Source organism: Lepus europaeus, chromosome 12 (assembly GCF_033115175.1).
Source record: "Lepus europaeus isolate LE1 chromosome 12, mLepTim1.pri, whole genome shotgun sequence".
In the NCBI taxonomy this organism is placed as follows: Eukaryota; Metazoa; Chordata; class Mammalia; order Lagomorpha; family Leporidae; genus Lepus; species Lepus europaeus.
The window spans coordinates 98,070,274-98,086,211 of NC_084838.1; the positions used below are offsets into that span (position 1 = coordinate 98,070,274).

At 52.0% G+C, this 15,938-nt stretch overlaps 1 protein-coding gene across 1 annotated transcript; it reads left to right on the top strand.

Moving 5' to 3' along the window:
• The first annotated feature begins 403 nt into the window (after positions 1-403).
• Positions 404-14,210, top strand: NFIL3 (nuclear factor, interleukin 3 regulated). Its single transcript, XM_062208584.1, has 2 exons — positions 404-521; positions 12,337-14,210. Exon 2 carries the CDS (start codon positions 12,509-12,511, stop codon positions 13,907-13,909), a length of 1,401 nt encoding a protein of 466 aa, XP_062064568.1. The 5' UTR covers positions 404-521; positions 12,337-12,508; the 3' UTR covers positions 13,910-14,210.
• Positions 14,211-15,938: the final 1,728 nt, after the last annotated feature.

Genomic DNA, 15,938 nt, shown 5'->3' on the forward strand with positions numbered 1-15,938 from the left:
CCGCGCCGCGCTGGCTGCGCCGGCCGTTGCGCAACCCGGAGCGGGGCGCAGGGCGCGGGTCCTGGCGGACGCCGGCTCGGGCGGCGGCGGTGTCCGCGGCCGGGGAGGGACGCGCACTGGTGGCGGCGCCGCGGCGGAGTGCAGAGGGGGCGGGGCCGCGGAGAGCCCGCCCCCCCGGCCCGCCCCTGCCGGCCGCGGCCATTGGCGGCGGGCCGGGGGCGGGTGCGGGCGCGGCGATTGGGGCTGCGGCCGCCCGTCACGGCGGGGCTGGCGGGCGGCGACGTAGCGCGGCGCTCGGAACTGACCTACTAACACACATCTCTCGGCGCGGCCACGGCGCCCGCGGACCCGGCGCGCCCGCCCGCCTCCCGCGCCGCGCCCTCTCCGCCGCCGCCCGCCGCCCGCCGCGGCCCCGGAGGCCCGGCCTGGAGCCGCAAGCCCCGGCGCCGCCAGCCCGGCTCCCGATCTCCCCTTTCTTTCTCCTCGCCGCCCCGGTGCGCCGGCCCGGGAGCAGGAACACGGTAAGCGCTCCGCCCACCGCCGGCCGGGGGGCCCCGCGCCCGCTCCCCGCCCGCTCCCGGGGCGCGCGGCCGGGCTGGCGCGGGGCGTGGGGGTGCGGGCCGAAGGGTGCGCGGGGCTCGCCGGCGGCGGCGAGCGTGCGCGGGCCGCGCGTTACATAAACTTTTGCTGCCTCGGTCGGGATGGGACTCCCGCCCGAAGGTGGCTGCTTTGATTGCAGCGCGCTGGCGCCGCCGGCACGTAGTCCCGCCTGGGGTGCGCTCTCTGCCGCGGTTGCATAACGTCTCCCGATTTCGGGAAAATTGCTGTTTTGGTGGGGAAGCGGCGCCGGGGTGGTTGCGCCCCCGCTGCGAGCGGGAAGATGCGCCCTGGTCTCCTGCGCCTGGCCCCTCCGCGGGGCCGGGGGCGGAGAGGACAGGGCTGAGGAACGGGGAGCCGTCTGGCTCTGCGTGTTGGGGACGCGCGCTGGGAGCGCGAGCGGTGACGGCATCCGGAGAATGCCTGTGTCAGGCGCTGTGTGTGCCCAGACGTCTCCCAGCCCGTGTGTCGTCAGCGTGTTTTACAAGCCCTCGGGAAGGTTGTGGGATTTGTCCTCGCGTGCGTTGCGTAATCTGCCCACGGCGCAGCGCCGGCGGGGTGGTGGGGAGGTGCGCGCGTGTGCGTGTGCCGCGGTGTGGTCGCGGTCGCGCGGCGCTGAGCCCCGGGGCGCTGTTTACATCCACGCGAGGTGTCCCCCACGGCCCTGCGGAACGTCGGAGGCAGCTGGGGCTTGGATTCAGGGCTCGGGGTCCCCCCCCACACCCGAGAGGTTCCGAGCCGTTGTTTTGAAATCTGGGGCGAATGCATTGTGACGTCTGCCTCCCCCTCCCCACCTCCCTGATCCAAAGAAATGCGCTGCCTCTTAGTAGCCCCCGTTCGCCCGGGGTCGCCGCGGCTGTTTCCGACGCGACAAGACAGCGCACATAATAGTTTCCTGGAAATGTTGCATTATGTAACTGCCGGATTTGCTGGCACCGAGCGTAGAAAGAGGGAGCTAATTACGCGATTTTATAATCTCGCTACAAAGAAACTAGGGCAATCTCAGCCTGGAAAAATGTCACTGTAACAGTTCTTTTTTTTTTTTTTTTTTTCCCTCAAGGATATTTTCAACAGGAAAGTCGACAGCCCCGTAAGCGCCGAGTCTGCGCAGCAGGCTGCCGAATGCGTGTCTTTTTTGCCCTAAATGAAATGTGCGTTCTTCTAAATTTAGCGCCATCGCGTTTGAACAATTGCGGCCTCGCGGAGCTATTCCTGGTGTTTTCTCCCGGGCTGCGTGCACATCCAAGTTCAAGGCCTCCTGCTGTAGTTTCACGGCGCACGCCCTCGGAGACCTTTGATAAGGCTGTATTTTTAGGAAGGCATTTCGCTGCGCCTCCCTGTCGCTGGAGGACACTTGGGGAGCCGCCGGCCCCCCGGCCCCGGCGTAAATACCACCAGCTAAGGAGGTCAGAAGTGTGTGTTTCCCGTCGTGTGCTCGCCCCCCCCCCCGGCCGGATGTGATTTATGGGGAACAGATATAGGTTAGTGGATTGTGTTTCTGTCCGGATACCCTAGTTTCACTTGGGCGCCGAGCACGCAGAGCGCCCTGGAGTCCCCACCTAGTGCCATTGCGTGTGCCTCTATGCATGTGCCAGTGTGTCCATGAGCAGGTTTACACACACGCACACCCACTTAACATTTAAATAATTAAAGCGCGTGGTTATTTGTAGGGGGTAGTGGGGCCTTATTATAGCGATTCGCCGCCGGCACACGTTACGTTGCCCCAATCAACTGCAGTGGCTCTCGGAGAGGCTGGCGGCTCGCTTTAGTCCTCTCGCCCACCCCCCCACGCCCACCTCCCCACGCCCACCCCCCAGCCTCCGGCCCGGGTGAGAGCCCCGGCCTCTAGGGGCCGCGTGGCGCCACCTTCCGACCGCGTCCTCGCGTGGCGCGTCCCGGCGCCCCTCCCTCCTGCCGCCCCGCGGGGGTCTTCGGGCAGCCGGGGCTACGGACGCGGGCCCCGCGGGGCTCCCCTGGTGCGGGCGAGCGGGCGGGCACGGCGGCTCGAGACCGGGAAGCGTCTCTGGGCGGCGGCCGCACGGGGACCGCTCGGTGGCCGGCGCGCCTCCCCGCCCCCTCCCCACATTCCTTTGTTCTGGCGCGGGGGGTCCTCGCGGCGCCGAGGCCCCGCTGCGCCGCCCACCCGGCGGGAGGCGGGTCTCGGGGAGGCGCGGCGTGCCGGTGTGCTCGCGGGTAGCCCAGGCCGCGGGCGCGGGGGCGTGGAGGGGCCGCCCGGGCGTCTCGGCGACGCGCTTCCCGGGGGGGGGGGGGGCAGACGCGCAGGCCTGATGCACGCGTGTGGCACGGCGAGGTTCCGAGACCCGCGCACACCTTTGTTCCCGAAGGTCCTCGGTGCGTTTCAGGGCCAGCACGTCCCCATTCCTGGAGCCGAGAGGACCCTAGGGAACACGCAGAGACCGCAGAGGGTGGGGGTGGGGGCGCTCCGGGATTTGTGGGGCTGGAAGGGCAGGCTCGGCTTGGCAGTGGCCACTGGAGCTGATTGGGGGGTGGGGGGAGGTGGACATGGTGGTTCTTTTTTTTTTTTTTTTTTAACCTTCAGTTTCTATGGGCAAAGGATAGTTCAGAATAAAACCAAATCGGAACACCCACGGAGACGCCGCTGTTAAGAACTGCAGTGGAGTACTTTGGTGCCGGGGGTAACAGCGCATGGCTGGCAAGTGGCTCTCCGTGGAGGACCGGCCGAGGCTGGGCCCACACCCTTAGGAGCCTGGCCGAGACCCCCTCCCAGAGACCTCAGGAAGGTTGGGGGAAATGCACTTAAAAGATAAGGTTGTTGAACTTTAAAATCCACACATAGTAGTCACCTGCGTTCTCTGCCTAAATTGCTGGGCAGTATTTTAACACTAAGGATTGGTGTTGGAATTAAGCCTGCGGAAATCATTTCTTGAGATCTTTTTATTATTTTTTTTTTCTCCTAATGATGACTTTTTTCAGAAAACTGTTTGTCCTGGTGTTCCGGGTTGATGGCTGTTTGAAGGGAAGGCAGAGACTTGGAGCTCCCAGCTCAATGGGTTACTGACTTGGGGACTGTGTGCAGGGGCAAGAGCTCAGCACTCCCCTATAACTTATGTCCACCGAGTTCTCCCACCTGCACCGTTCCTGATTCTAACACCCTGTGGGCTGAGATGAGCAGCAACTGGGGAGTCCCCCTTATGCCCCAGGGATGAACCATATAGGCGGCCTCAGTGGAAAACGAAGGCCAAGCTGGGTGACACTGTTGACATGGGACAGCAGCAGGTGCTTCCTGCAGAATCATGCTCACCGGTGCCCTGATTCACAAGTGAGAGTAAGTGAATGTTAGACACTGAGCCCATCTGTGCCAGGTACCCTCCTCCCGATTTCACAGAGGAGGAGATGAGAACCTAACCTGAGGCCCAGGTGCTCCAGACTGAAATCCAGGTAGCCTCCCTGCTTCTGAGGGTGCCACCGCCCCCCCTCCGCCCCCTTCCTTCCTGTCCCTTTAATGAGCATGAGTGCAAGCTCACTGGTTTTTGAAACAATTTCCTTTGCTGCTCTGAGGGCTTATCTTGGCGAAGTGCAATTATAACAACACTGATGCAACAGCCTGAAAATTAAAACCCCTTCTGAGCGCCCTTTCACACGTTGAGCAATGCGCCTGACTCACCGGGCTGAGTGGAGTTTTCGAATTGACCTTGCCTTGGTCATTAGAGTCAATTCCGAGATGTAAATATGATTGCAGCAGGGGTGGAAAAGGTGCCGTCATAGTGGCAAGGCTGTGTTTTCACCCCAGTTAAAAAATCACACATACTTCATTATTTCCATTGTAATCCAGATGGCATTGCTGCTCTTAGAAGCACACTTGGGATTCAATTCAAAACCCAACAGAAACAATGTCATTGAAGTTTCCTTTAATATTCAGTTCTTGTTTTCCAGAGGTATGCCTGCATTTCACGGGGCAGGCGCATTGTTTGGTATCCTGTTATTTTTTCTGAATTATACTTGAGTTGATTTTTATCCAGATCGGGCCGGTTGTGTGAGAATGTCGAAAGATGTTGACCTTTGATCACAGGCATTACATAAGAGCTTTTCAGTTTCAAAATGAATTTTTATTACCACTACCCCCAATTATCTCTCACATTTTCTTGCAAATATCTTTCCTGTAGCTAAAGCACACACACACAAACACACACACAACTGCTTCTCATCTGGTTTTAATTAGAGAGCACAAGCTTGTTTTGAAGTTGAGTAAGGGTTTACTGGATGCCATTCGATTCTACCCTGTGCCATGAGGACCGGGCTTCATGGGAGTCCCAAACAGTTGCAAGCCATTCAATGATCAGAACTGCACTGTCTTTTATCAACTTTCAAGAGATCTTAGACTATAGTGAAGTAGCCTGCAAGCAAACACTGAAAGTAAGACATGTTTTTAAAGTCCCCTCTTAAGCATCAGACCTCTAAGGTAAATGACATCTGCTGTTCTGTGCTGACAGGGAAGTCACAAGGCAGAGTGGGGGGAGCAGGACCAACCCCCTAAGATCACGTCAGGAGCCCTCTCTGCCATGTTCCCACCCCTGAGCCCATGTCACTGTGCCGTGTCACGTGTGTCACCCGTTGCAGAATGTCCCATAGCCAGGGGACTTTGTGACTGTTACTGTCCCTTAAGGTCAATTATCTTGTCGCAACATTTCAAGAATATTAATGGTTGCCATGGTAAGGTTGCTGTGGATTTTTACAAATAACGTTTCTGCCGCTGCTGTCTTCGTTGATCAGACCACGCAGCTGCTAGTTTGCAAGGGTTTGTGCTCCCTCTGTGCCCTCTTTAGAACAATCTCCTTGTGCCTTGGGTTGCAAACACTGGCCTCTTAGACGAGAACATCAAGTTAGACCGTTCCGTGTTTCAACTACTTCCATGACATCAATGCTGTAATAAAATGCAGTGTTGTCATCATGTTTATTAGTTTCAGATCCAGTTTTCAGCTAGTTCTTTGTTGAACTCAAAATATTTTCACTTATAATGAACTTGATCGGGTTTGGACACATTTGTTTACAGATGCACCCAAAGAGAAAAAGTAGGTCAGCATATTGCTTATGATAGGGTGACTTCTGGCACAGGGTGTGTGTGTGTGTGTGTGTGTGTGTGTGAACTGCTTCTTTATCTCTGCTTTTAAGTATTAAGTTTGTTCTTACCCAAGGATAGGAGTACAGCATTTCATTGATGCAAAAGGCAATAGGTTTTACCCACAGGAAGAAAAAGGAGGTTAACATCTTGTTGGTATTCATAATTTAAAAGTAGAAAGAGCTGTGAATGGCTTCATTTTTTTTTTTTTTCATGAAAATGACACCTCAGAAAAAAACAAGTGCCTTAGGAGAAAGCTGGTTTACAGTTTAACATAACTTAGGTCTATGTTTACCTGGAAAACAGTGTTTTTCTTTGTTACCTAAGCTATTCTCTTAAGAAAGTAAACAATAAAAGAGCACACCAGAAATCATGTCTCAAAAAGGAATTAAAAGATAAATTGATGTTAGTGCAAAAAATTTTTTATGTCCCTGCATAGGAGAGATCTTCAGAAAGTTCGTGGAAAATACATATTATGAAAAACCGTGGCCAGCGCCGCGGCTCACTAGGTTAATCGTCTGCCTGCGGCCCCGGTACTCCGGGTTCTAGTCCCAGTTGGGGCGCCAGTTCTGTCCCAGTTGCTCCTCTTCCAGTCTAGCTCTCTGCAGTGGCTTGGGAGTGTAGTGGAGGATGGCCCAAGTGCTTGGGCCCTGCACCCGCATGGGAGACCAGGAGAAGCACCTGGCTCCTGGCTTCGGATCAGCGCAGTGCGCCAGCAGTAACAGCCATCTGGGGGGTGAACCAATGGAAAGGGAAGACCTTTCTCTCTGTCTCTTCTCTCTCACTGTCTAACTCTGCCTGTCAAAAAATTAAAAAAAAAAAAAAAAAAGGTACGGATTTCAAAATCTTTGCACTAAAGTAAACATCTTTTCTTCCCATTTCCTGTGAACTTTTTGAAGTACTCTCATACATTCAGAGAGTCAAGGGAAAATGAGATATTTCAGTAAAAATCCAAGTCACTGCACACAAGAAAGAGTGGTTCATCTTGTTGACAGAAGCTTAAAATCAAACCATGCAATAGAAACAGATTTGCAATAAAGTCCTTTTAAGGGGTAATAACAATTTTCTCATAGTAGATTTTATTGTCTAAATTATTAGTGAGGTCTTAGATCCCTGAGACAGAATGTTTGTTGTCTTCTGTTTTTTTGCGCAAAGGGCTTGGATTGCCCAACACTGTGTCTGTGACAGATCAGGTGGAGAACAGGGAAGACTTATGGCCCCAGAATCACCATCGCACGACAAGCAACCGCCTGAACCACAAACATGATCTCCATGTTAGCTTGTGAAGTTGTTTTCTTTTGGAGATGTTTTTCCAAGTCAAATCTTATTTTTAATTAAAAGCAGTATTTAGGTCATCCAGACTTATTTAGGTCAATAAACTATTTAAAAAAAATCTGGGCTTTTAAAAGCTCATTTCTGTCCAAAAAAAAAAAGCAGCTCCTCATTTCTGCTTGTAGCCATAGTGTGAGAAACTCCGGGAAAGCAGCAGGTAGTGATGGCACCTGCCCGTGAGCTGTGGAAAAACACATCAGCTGGCACGTGATGACTCTGGCTGGTGAATTTCTCTTTTTTATTTGTGTTTTGAAGAAAGAGTCATAGCATCTTAATGGGTGTAATGAAGTTAATCGTGCTGAATATGCTAACATCATGGAATTGGCATTTAGTGTCAATTATTCACCAAAAGAGAAACATAAGCAGTGACTAATGTGGCTCAGCATTAACTCTTGGTTTGAAAGGATGACGCACAGGTGAGGTCGCCGTTAATCATAGGAGAAAATATCGGGGCTTGAAATGAGGTCGTCAGGTTCACGTAGGTGCTGATGCTCTGAGAAGACCCTGCAAGCCCCCTTGGCACTGCTGTCACGGCAGCTCCTGGCTGAGGCACCTCAGCAGGGGCCAGAGCGCCTCTCGGCTTTCACCTGCTGTGTGTGATCTTGAGAAAGTCGCTCGGATTCTGACTTCTCTGACTTGTTGCTGTGCGAGGTGGGAAGGTCAGAGACACCTGGCACACACACACACACACACTGAAAACAGATTCACTTTTGGTTTTGTTTAAAAAAAAAAAATTTGCAGGTAACGAAGTCCATAGCTGTCGTGTTTCTTTTCTTCCATTTATCCAAACATTAATCGGATTTCTAAGAGATTAAAATTCTAGCAGAACTATGAAAATTACTAAAATGTCTTCACATACTGGGCAAGATGTGAAACAACTGTAAAGATGATGGAGGAAGGTTCCAGATGGTATGTCTGCTGGCTTATGGAAGTTAGGTGGCACTTCCAAATGCCTTCCTGCCCCCAAAAGGACCAGGGCAAATGAGTGTGTGTGGCTCAGAGAAGGGACTGTGTTGCAGGGATACCCACAGCCCTGGCTGCAGTGCAAGAAGAGACTCGGCTGGACCAGGACCGTAGCTCTGCCACTTAATGAGCTGCGCGACGCTGGGCAAGTCACTTCACGTCTCTGAGTCTTAGTTCTCTCATCTGAAAATGGTTATTGTGAAAGTTAATGAAATAAAGCCAGTCACCCCACACCCGCCCCCCACACACACACACACACTCATACTGCTTGTTGCATAGTGTTTGATAAATGGCACCTGTTGGGATTGTTTTGTTATTATCACTATACCAAGCACAAGAGCAGCGTGGCTAGCAGGGAGTGATATGTGCCCAGGCCATATGCTGGTGGCACTCTGTGCAGAGGCACAGTTCCCACCGCACCCTCGAGGTCTGGCAGTCTGGGGAGTCTGACTTTTCTCTGCTTTTTATAAGCCCCCTGGGTCCAGTTCAGTGCCCAGCACACAGCAGCGGGTCTCCATACTTGTTGAATAAGCCAATCAGTAAATAGTAGTTCTCTCCCTGTGTTTAAAATATCTGCTATCGAATTCACCCAATACTGTATCTCCCCCCTTGTCTAGTTCCCCCATAATCCATCATGGCCCAAAAATCTTTATTTTTTTTTTATAAGATTTATTTTCTTTATTTGAAAGAGTTACAGAGAGATGCAAACCAGAGAGAGAGAGAGAGAGAGAGGTCTTCCATCTGCTGGTCCATTCCTCAAATGACTGCAACGGCCAGAGCTGAACTGATCTGAAGCCAGGAGCCAGGACATGGGTGCAGGGGACCAAGGACTTGGGCCATCTTCTACTGCTATATCAGGTCATAGCAGAGAGCTGGATTGGAAGTGGAGCAGCTGGGACTTGAACCAGCATCCATATGGGATGCCGGTGCTGCAGGCTGGGTTTTAATCTTCTGTGCCACAGCACCGGCCCCTAAAAATATTACCTTAAAGCAGTAAAGCATGAGGATATTTTAGAGAGCAAGAGACCACAACCATGTAACTTTTGTTACACTCTATTGATGTTCTATTTTATTACTAGTTATTGTTGCTAATCTGTTACTGTACTTAATTTGTAAGTTGAACTTTATCATAAGGATGCATGTATAAGGAAGAACAGCCTCCAAGGTTTGGTGCTGTCTGCAAGCATCTACTGGGGGTCTTGGAACACATCCCCCTGGGTTAAGGCGAGGAGGCAACTGAATATTGAATGAAAAATAAAGCATCGGGGCAATTTTCTGGTTATAAAACTGTCTAAGGTAAATGAGTGGCTATTAATCAAATGCCAAGCACCTAATATCTCCAGTTCGTGGCCAGAAGCATCCACAGATATTTTAATTTCCTCTCTGAAGTCATTTGCAGTATAGTTGGATGCAAAAGATAAACACGGAGGAAGACACACAATGTATGAAGTCAGCGCCTCTCCCCACGTTATCTCACCGTGCTGATAAACTGTGTTCGACACTGCAAGGCTATTTGATAAATCATAATACAGAAAGTATCCTAAGATAGCATGTGGCGATTCGCTGATTGAGTTGTAGAGACAGTGACTGTGTCCCCAGGAGAGAAGCACGAGGGGTTCTGGGGACACACAGTGACACTCACTGATAGGAAGAAACATGGCAAAAGAAGCGAGGTTTCCTGCAGGCTGAAGTGTAGTGGTAATGGAGCGGACACGTCATGCGCAGGCACCTGGAGGCAAAGGGTTTAAGAAACTGTAAGACAAATGGGCCGATTTTAGCTCAGTGGAAGCAAGGTGGTTCCGTGTATGAGGTGTGACGATGGCTGCCTGCCCTTACCTGCACCGATACATACCTGTGCGAAGCGCGTACCTCACTGGAAGTGGAATGAAGTCACAAAAAGCTGAGGAAGGGTAACTAGCACAGGGTGAGTGGAACTCTTGAAAAGCATAACTACTTAAGCGAGGCAGTGTTTGCGAAATACAGGGTTTCTTTGGAGGTTCTTGTTTCATCGTGTTAAAGACATAAGAAAATGCAAGGAGCACAAAGATTCTCACCTTACGAAAATATCCAGAATAAGAGTGTGCAGGGCACCAGAGGGTGTTTATATAAAACTGAACATGTGGAAAAGCAGTACCTGAAAATAGAAAGGCACCTTGGCAAAGGCCAGGCCCCTTGGCATCCCTTCTCTGGAATTCCTCACTCTGTGCCCCGCTACTCATTCTACTCTAGTGAGTGACAGAACACAGCCTGTGACAGGTGCAACCAACCCATCCCATACGTAGAGAGAAAAATGGGTTTTCATGTTAGAAGACAAAACCTGAAAATGATAGGGAATATGAAAATGCACGGGTTTCAAAGTTTTTTGGCACCAAAATAAACTTACCTTTTGATTCCATTTTCCTCGAACTTTTTGAAGCACCCTCACAGGCTCATGCTTCTGAGCGATCAATAGAAAGATTCCTTTTCTACAACCTCACCGCCTGCCGGGTCCCACTCTCTGCCTTCATTTCCCTTTAAAGTCTCATTATCAAAAAGCAAACAGAAACTTGGAATTAATCACCACACATTTCTGTAGGTTGTGACTGGCTGTTCCCTGAACCATGGTGGCTCGGTTTAATGGACAAAAACTTGGCATGAAACCTTATTCCTTATGATCCTGATATTATTACATCATCCCTCCTATTCCTTCTGGAAGAGACAAAAGCAACCAGCAGGCCTTTCCCATTGATAAAATTAAACTCCATTTCATTAGTCATTATACAGCTATGCATAAGAAAGAGGCAGTGACGTAAAACAAAAACATTCAATCTTCTTAATATGGCAGGATAGAGCCACACCGCCCAGAGTGCTGAACCAACAGTTGTTGTACCACATCCACTTTATGAAAACTATCACCAACTGGAAAATCACACAGCCAGCCGCCAGAGTCTAGAAACACAGATCCAGAACCACGAGAAGACTGTTATTAGAATGTAACGTGGATTGATCATCTCATGTCAAAGCAAATGTCAGGGCAGATTCCCACTGTGAATATTCACCCGTGGGAGTGCTGGTTGATTCTATTTTGAGTTCTCGTGTGTTATTTGACACAAACGAGTAAAACTGGAGGAACTTCTTTCCATAATTATATTGTCTTGATTTAAAATAATTTCAAGTTTCAAGAGTATACCTTAAGAATAAAAGCCTAAAATAAATAAATAAACTCCTCAAATGGTGTCTTTGTGTAAGTCCAAAGCCACCATGTAATCGGCATTATTAAGACTGTGTCCAGAGCCACAGAAAGCTTGGTGGATGCTTCCACCTTGTGTGGTGAATCAAGGTGAGGAAGCAAGACAAGCAGCATTGCTAACCTCATCAGCACAGGTGCTGCTTTGAGGTGGGTTCCTGCGGAATTCGCTACATTGAGGTGCAGAGGGGCACCTGCAGGATTTCACTGGGGTGGAAGCCCACCAGGCAGTCAGAGATGTGATGGGCAGGTTTCTGTCCACATTAAGGTGCGGGTTCAAATGGACAACAACTCAGGTGTTAATGCAGCTTTTTATCTCCATTTTTGTAGGAATAAAAATTTAGCTCCATTTGTGCTTTATTCCATACCTTGACTGCAAGATTTGTGCTGGTATTAAAGAAGGTTGGTATTGGTAGGAAAGGTTCCTTGTAAGAAGCAGGCATGTGTGGGGCCGGCATTGTGATGCAGCTGGTTAAGCTACCACTTGCATCTTGCATTGCTGGCATGGCATATCAGAGTGCAGGTTTGAGCTCTGCTCCCCATCCAGCTCCTTGCTAATGGGCCTGGGAAAGCAGCGAAGGACAGCCCAAGCTCTTGGGCCCCTGCTACCCACGTGGGAGCACAGGATGGAGTCCCAGCTTCCTGGCCTCCACCTGGCCCAGCCTCAGCTGTTGGAGCCCTTTAGGGGAGTGAACCAGAGGAGGGAAGGTTGTGCCCCCTCTCTCTCTCCCTCTGTCACTCTGCCTTTCAAATAAATAAAGTAAATCTTACAAGAAGGAAGCATGGTTTGGCCATGATAGAAATGGTATCTGAGATTGTTCTGGAACATCACAATATGGAAGTCCTGCGCAGGGAGACCCACCAGCTGGAGGCCATCTGCCCCTTCCTTCCTAGTCGTGGCCCTTGGGCCTTCCTGCTCCCCACAGCCTCTGCTTCTCCCCCAAGGAAGGCCTTGGCTGCCCTCCTCACTCTCCTGGACCGTGCCGGCCCCGCCCGTGGGTCTCCCGGGTTATCTGTCCCCGCAGGCTTCCCGACTTGGGTCCTCGCTGGCCGGCTGAGATTGCACCCTGGCTGCGCCTTGCCTGTCCGAGGAGTAACCGTGCCTTTCTGTGCATTGCAGATCACCCAGAAGTCCCTCGGCGTCCCCCAGGCGAGCCCCCCCGACCGACGGAGCCCACCGGGAACACGAGGACGGCGCTGGATGGCTTTTGAGCCCCCGTCTCCAGGGAGCCTGAGCACACTGGGGGAGTAACTTGGCGGGCCGCCGCGTGCCGACGGTGAGGCGTCCTTGGATGCAGCTAAGGACAATGCAGACCATCAAGAAGGAGCAGGCATCCCTGGACCCCAGCGGCCCCGGGGACAAGATGATGGCGCTTCACCCCGCCACGCTGACCGAAGTGCCTTCGGAGGAGTTGGCCGCCGGCGAGGAGCTGCTGCTGGGCGAAGGCAGCGTGGGCAAGAGCAAGTCGTCGGCGTGCCGGCGGAAGCGCGAGTTCATTCCCGACGACAAGAAGGATGCCATGTACTGGGAGAAGAGGCGCAAGAACAACGAGGCGGCCAAGAGGTCCCGCGAGAAGCGACGGCTCAACGACCTGGTCTTGGAGAACAAGCTCATCGCGCTGGGCGAGGAGAACGCCACGCTGAAGGCCGAGCTGCTGTCGCTGAAGCTCAAGTTCGGCCTCATCAGCGCCGCGGCGTACGCGCAGGAGATCCAGAAGCTGAGCAGTTCCAGCGCCGTATATTTTCAGGAGTACGCGGCTGCCAAGGCCGGCGCCAGCGCCTTTACAGAGGAGCAGGACCCCGCGGGGGCAGCGGCGGCGGCCGCAGCGGCGGCAGCAGGTGCAGGCAGCTGTATCTCGGTCATCAAACACTCCCCGCAGAGCTCGCTGTCTGACCTGTCGGAGGCGTCCCCCGGGGAGCACACGCAGGGCAGCCCCGCGCCGCAGGACAAGTTCCAGGCCATCAAGCAAGAGCCCGTGGAACTCGAGAGCTACGCCCGCGAGCCCCGGGACGACCGGGGCCCCTACGCCGTGTCCATCTTCCAGAACTACATGGGGAGCTCGTTCCCCGGCTACTCCCCTCCGCTGCTGCAGGCCAACCGCTCCTCTAGTAACTCCCCGCGGACGTCCGAGACTGACGACGGCGTGGTGGGGAAGGCGTCCGACGGCGAGGACGAGCAGCAGGTCCCCAAGGGCCCCATCCACTCCCCGGTGGAGCTCCCGCGAGTGCACGCGGCCATGGTCAAGGTCCCCGAGGTGAACTCCGCACTGCCGCACAAGCTGCGCATCAAAGCCAAAGCCATGCAGATCAAAGTGGAAGCCTTGGACAACGACTTCGAGGCCGCGCACAAACTGTCCTCCCCTGTGGACGTGGCGCCCAGAAGACACTTGGACCTGGACAAGCACGCGGCCCCGGGCGTGGTGCATTCCTCCTCTCTCACTCCTTTCTCGGTGCAGGTGACGAACATCCAGGATTGGTCTCTCAAAGCCGAGCACTGGCACCCGAAAGAACTAAGCGGCAAAACCCAGAACGGTTTCAAGACAGAAGTGGTGGAAATTAAAGACGATGGCTATAAGGTCTCGGACCCAGACAATTTGTACCTGAAACAGGGCATAGCAAACTTATCCGCAGAGGTTGTCTCGCTCAAGAGACTTATAGCAGCACAGCCCATCTCGGCTTCGGACTCTCGGTAAGCGGTTGCCAAGGAGGAGCGGGGCGCCCGGGGGCGACCTCGCGGGCAGTAGCCCCGTTCGTTTTTGTATTATGCCGAGTTTCCACTGGACCTGTGGTGTCATTTCACTGTAACGTGCACATGTTGTCTGTCTGGTGTCTTTTCCGTGCACACATCATGATGAAGATTAGATTGTGTTCCCGCTCTGCCTTGTGTATAGATGGTCCATACAAAGGCTGTATATATTGAGCATTATTTTTGTTGTTCTGTTATAAAGCGTGGAAGTTACCGGTTTCAATAAAGGATTGGTGACAAACACAAAACTTCTGCTCTGTTCCATTTGGTTTATGGGAAAGGAAAAGCAATTTGAAGTGACAAAGAAAAAAAAGATACTAAAGTGTCCTGCTTTTGACTTTTGTAGGATAGTGAAGTTTTCTCCCCAAAAAAGCGACAAGTAGGGGTAAGTTCAGCAAGTGACTAGTTTTTGCAGGCTAGGAAAACCTTTAAAGTCTTCTAAGGAGAGGAAAAAAACCTAGCAGTGAATTTTCTTGCCTTTGAGACTAATTGATAGACTCACTATTTTTTTTTTTTTAAAGTTATCTCTGTTATTTTAAGTAGAGAAGTTGTTCAGTGTCAGCCTCCCGTTAGTCATCTCTTTCAAGTGTGACACAAGGATCTGGCTAGTTGAGTCACTGACCCACTTTATTAGTTGAAAGGCTATTTGAAAAGAGCGGCCAGAAACTAAGAGTAAAGGTATTTTTACGTTCTTTCGGTCTCAGTTCTAGAGCACGGCAGTCCAGGGCATTCAGCTACATCTTGTTTTTATTTAGTTTCCAAAGTTTCAAAGATCACATCCATTAGCGCATGTGCACAGCTACACTCTGAGTATGCGTGTGAAGATGTGTTCCTGATGAGAATAGCTGTATATCTTTACATAATTAGCTCCAAAATGGTAGAAATCCAGGAAAAAAGCACTATTGTAAATACACTGAGGATAAAGCCTTTACTATCTGCCCAAGACTCCTCCCACCCCTACCCCCTGTCTCTCACCCTATGCCACCTTGGCACCTCAGCCCAGCAGCCCAATTGAGTGGTCCGCCATCTTGATTTTGACTGCCCTGTCTGAATAGAAGCCGGATGGTTGATGTGTTAAAATTGCTGCACTTCCGCATTTTACAAAGGATGGTGCTCTGAGTTCAAGCCAGTAGCACACATGCACACGCCGTCCATTTTGCCCTTTGGGCCATGGGCACCAGCTCTCTGATAGGTCCTGGCTGCTAGAGAAATGTGTGGTTGGGAGAGGCCCAGAAGCAGACTCATCTCACTGGGAATGTAGCAAAGCCGAGAAAGAGGGCAAAAGTACCGGGTGGAGTCTGCACCCAAAGGTCTTGGACGGCCTGGAATGGAGAGGATGAATCACACATGAAAAACAACAGGGACACAATGTAAAGTCAGGGTTCTACGTTAAAAAACAAGGACAGGCCAGATACACAGCAGGGGAAAGAAGAACGACATGGGGTGGGAGGGGGCTTTACTTCCTGCAGCTTCCCGAGTCCACGCTGGGTGGACTGTTGGGCTGTGTCAGTGCCGGTAGCTACTGGAGCGAAGACCCCTGCCCTGCGTCCCTGGTATAAAACCATCAGAAAATACTAAGGAAACTGTTGGTCCATTGTTCGGAAAAGGGATGAAGCTTGTGCCTTGGGGTGCTGAAAGGAAGACATAAGAAGTGGAAGAGAGCCAGAAAGCCAGATCTGGAGTTGCTTTAAGAGCGAGCTTTCTGACTCAGAGCAGTACCAGAAGCCAAGAGCCCAGCACAGGCTGTAGCACTGTCCCAGTTCATTGCTGAGTGACACCAGCATTCTTGATGTCCACTGAGGAAATGCTGTCGCCCCTCCTTCCCACGCACAAGGACCCGCAATGGGACGGAGAACATGGTTAAGAGCAAGTACATCTATAACAAAACTCAAGCAAAAGCCTCAGAGCTCCTCAAGTCCTGAGTGTCTCCAGAAAGGTTCAGGGAGGTCCGAGGGGCAAGAGTGGACTGCAGCGGA

What these genes read in the sequence shown, in the direction of transcription:
- NFIL3 (XM_062208584.1), top strand. Translation starts at nt 12,509, where the DNA reads ATGCAGCTAAGGACAATGCAGACCATCAAGAAGGAGCAGGCATCCCTG.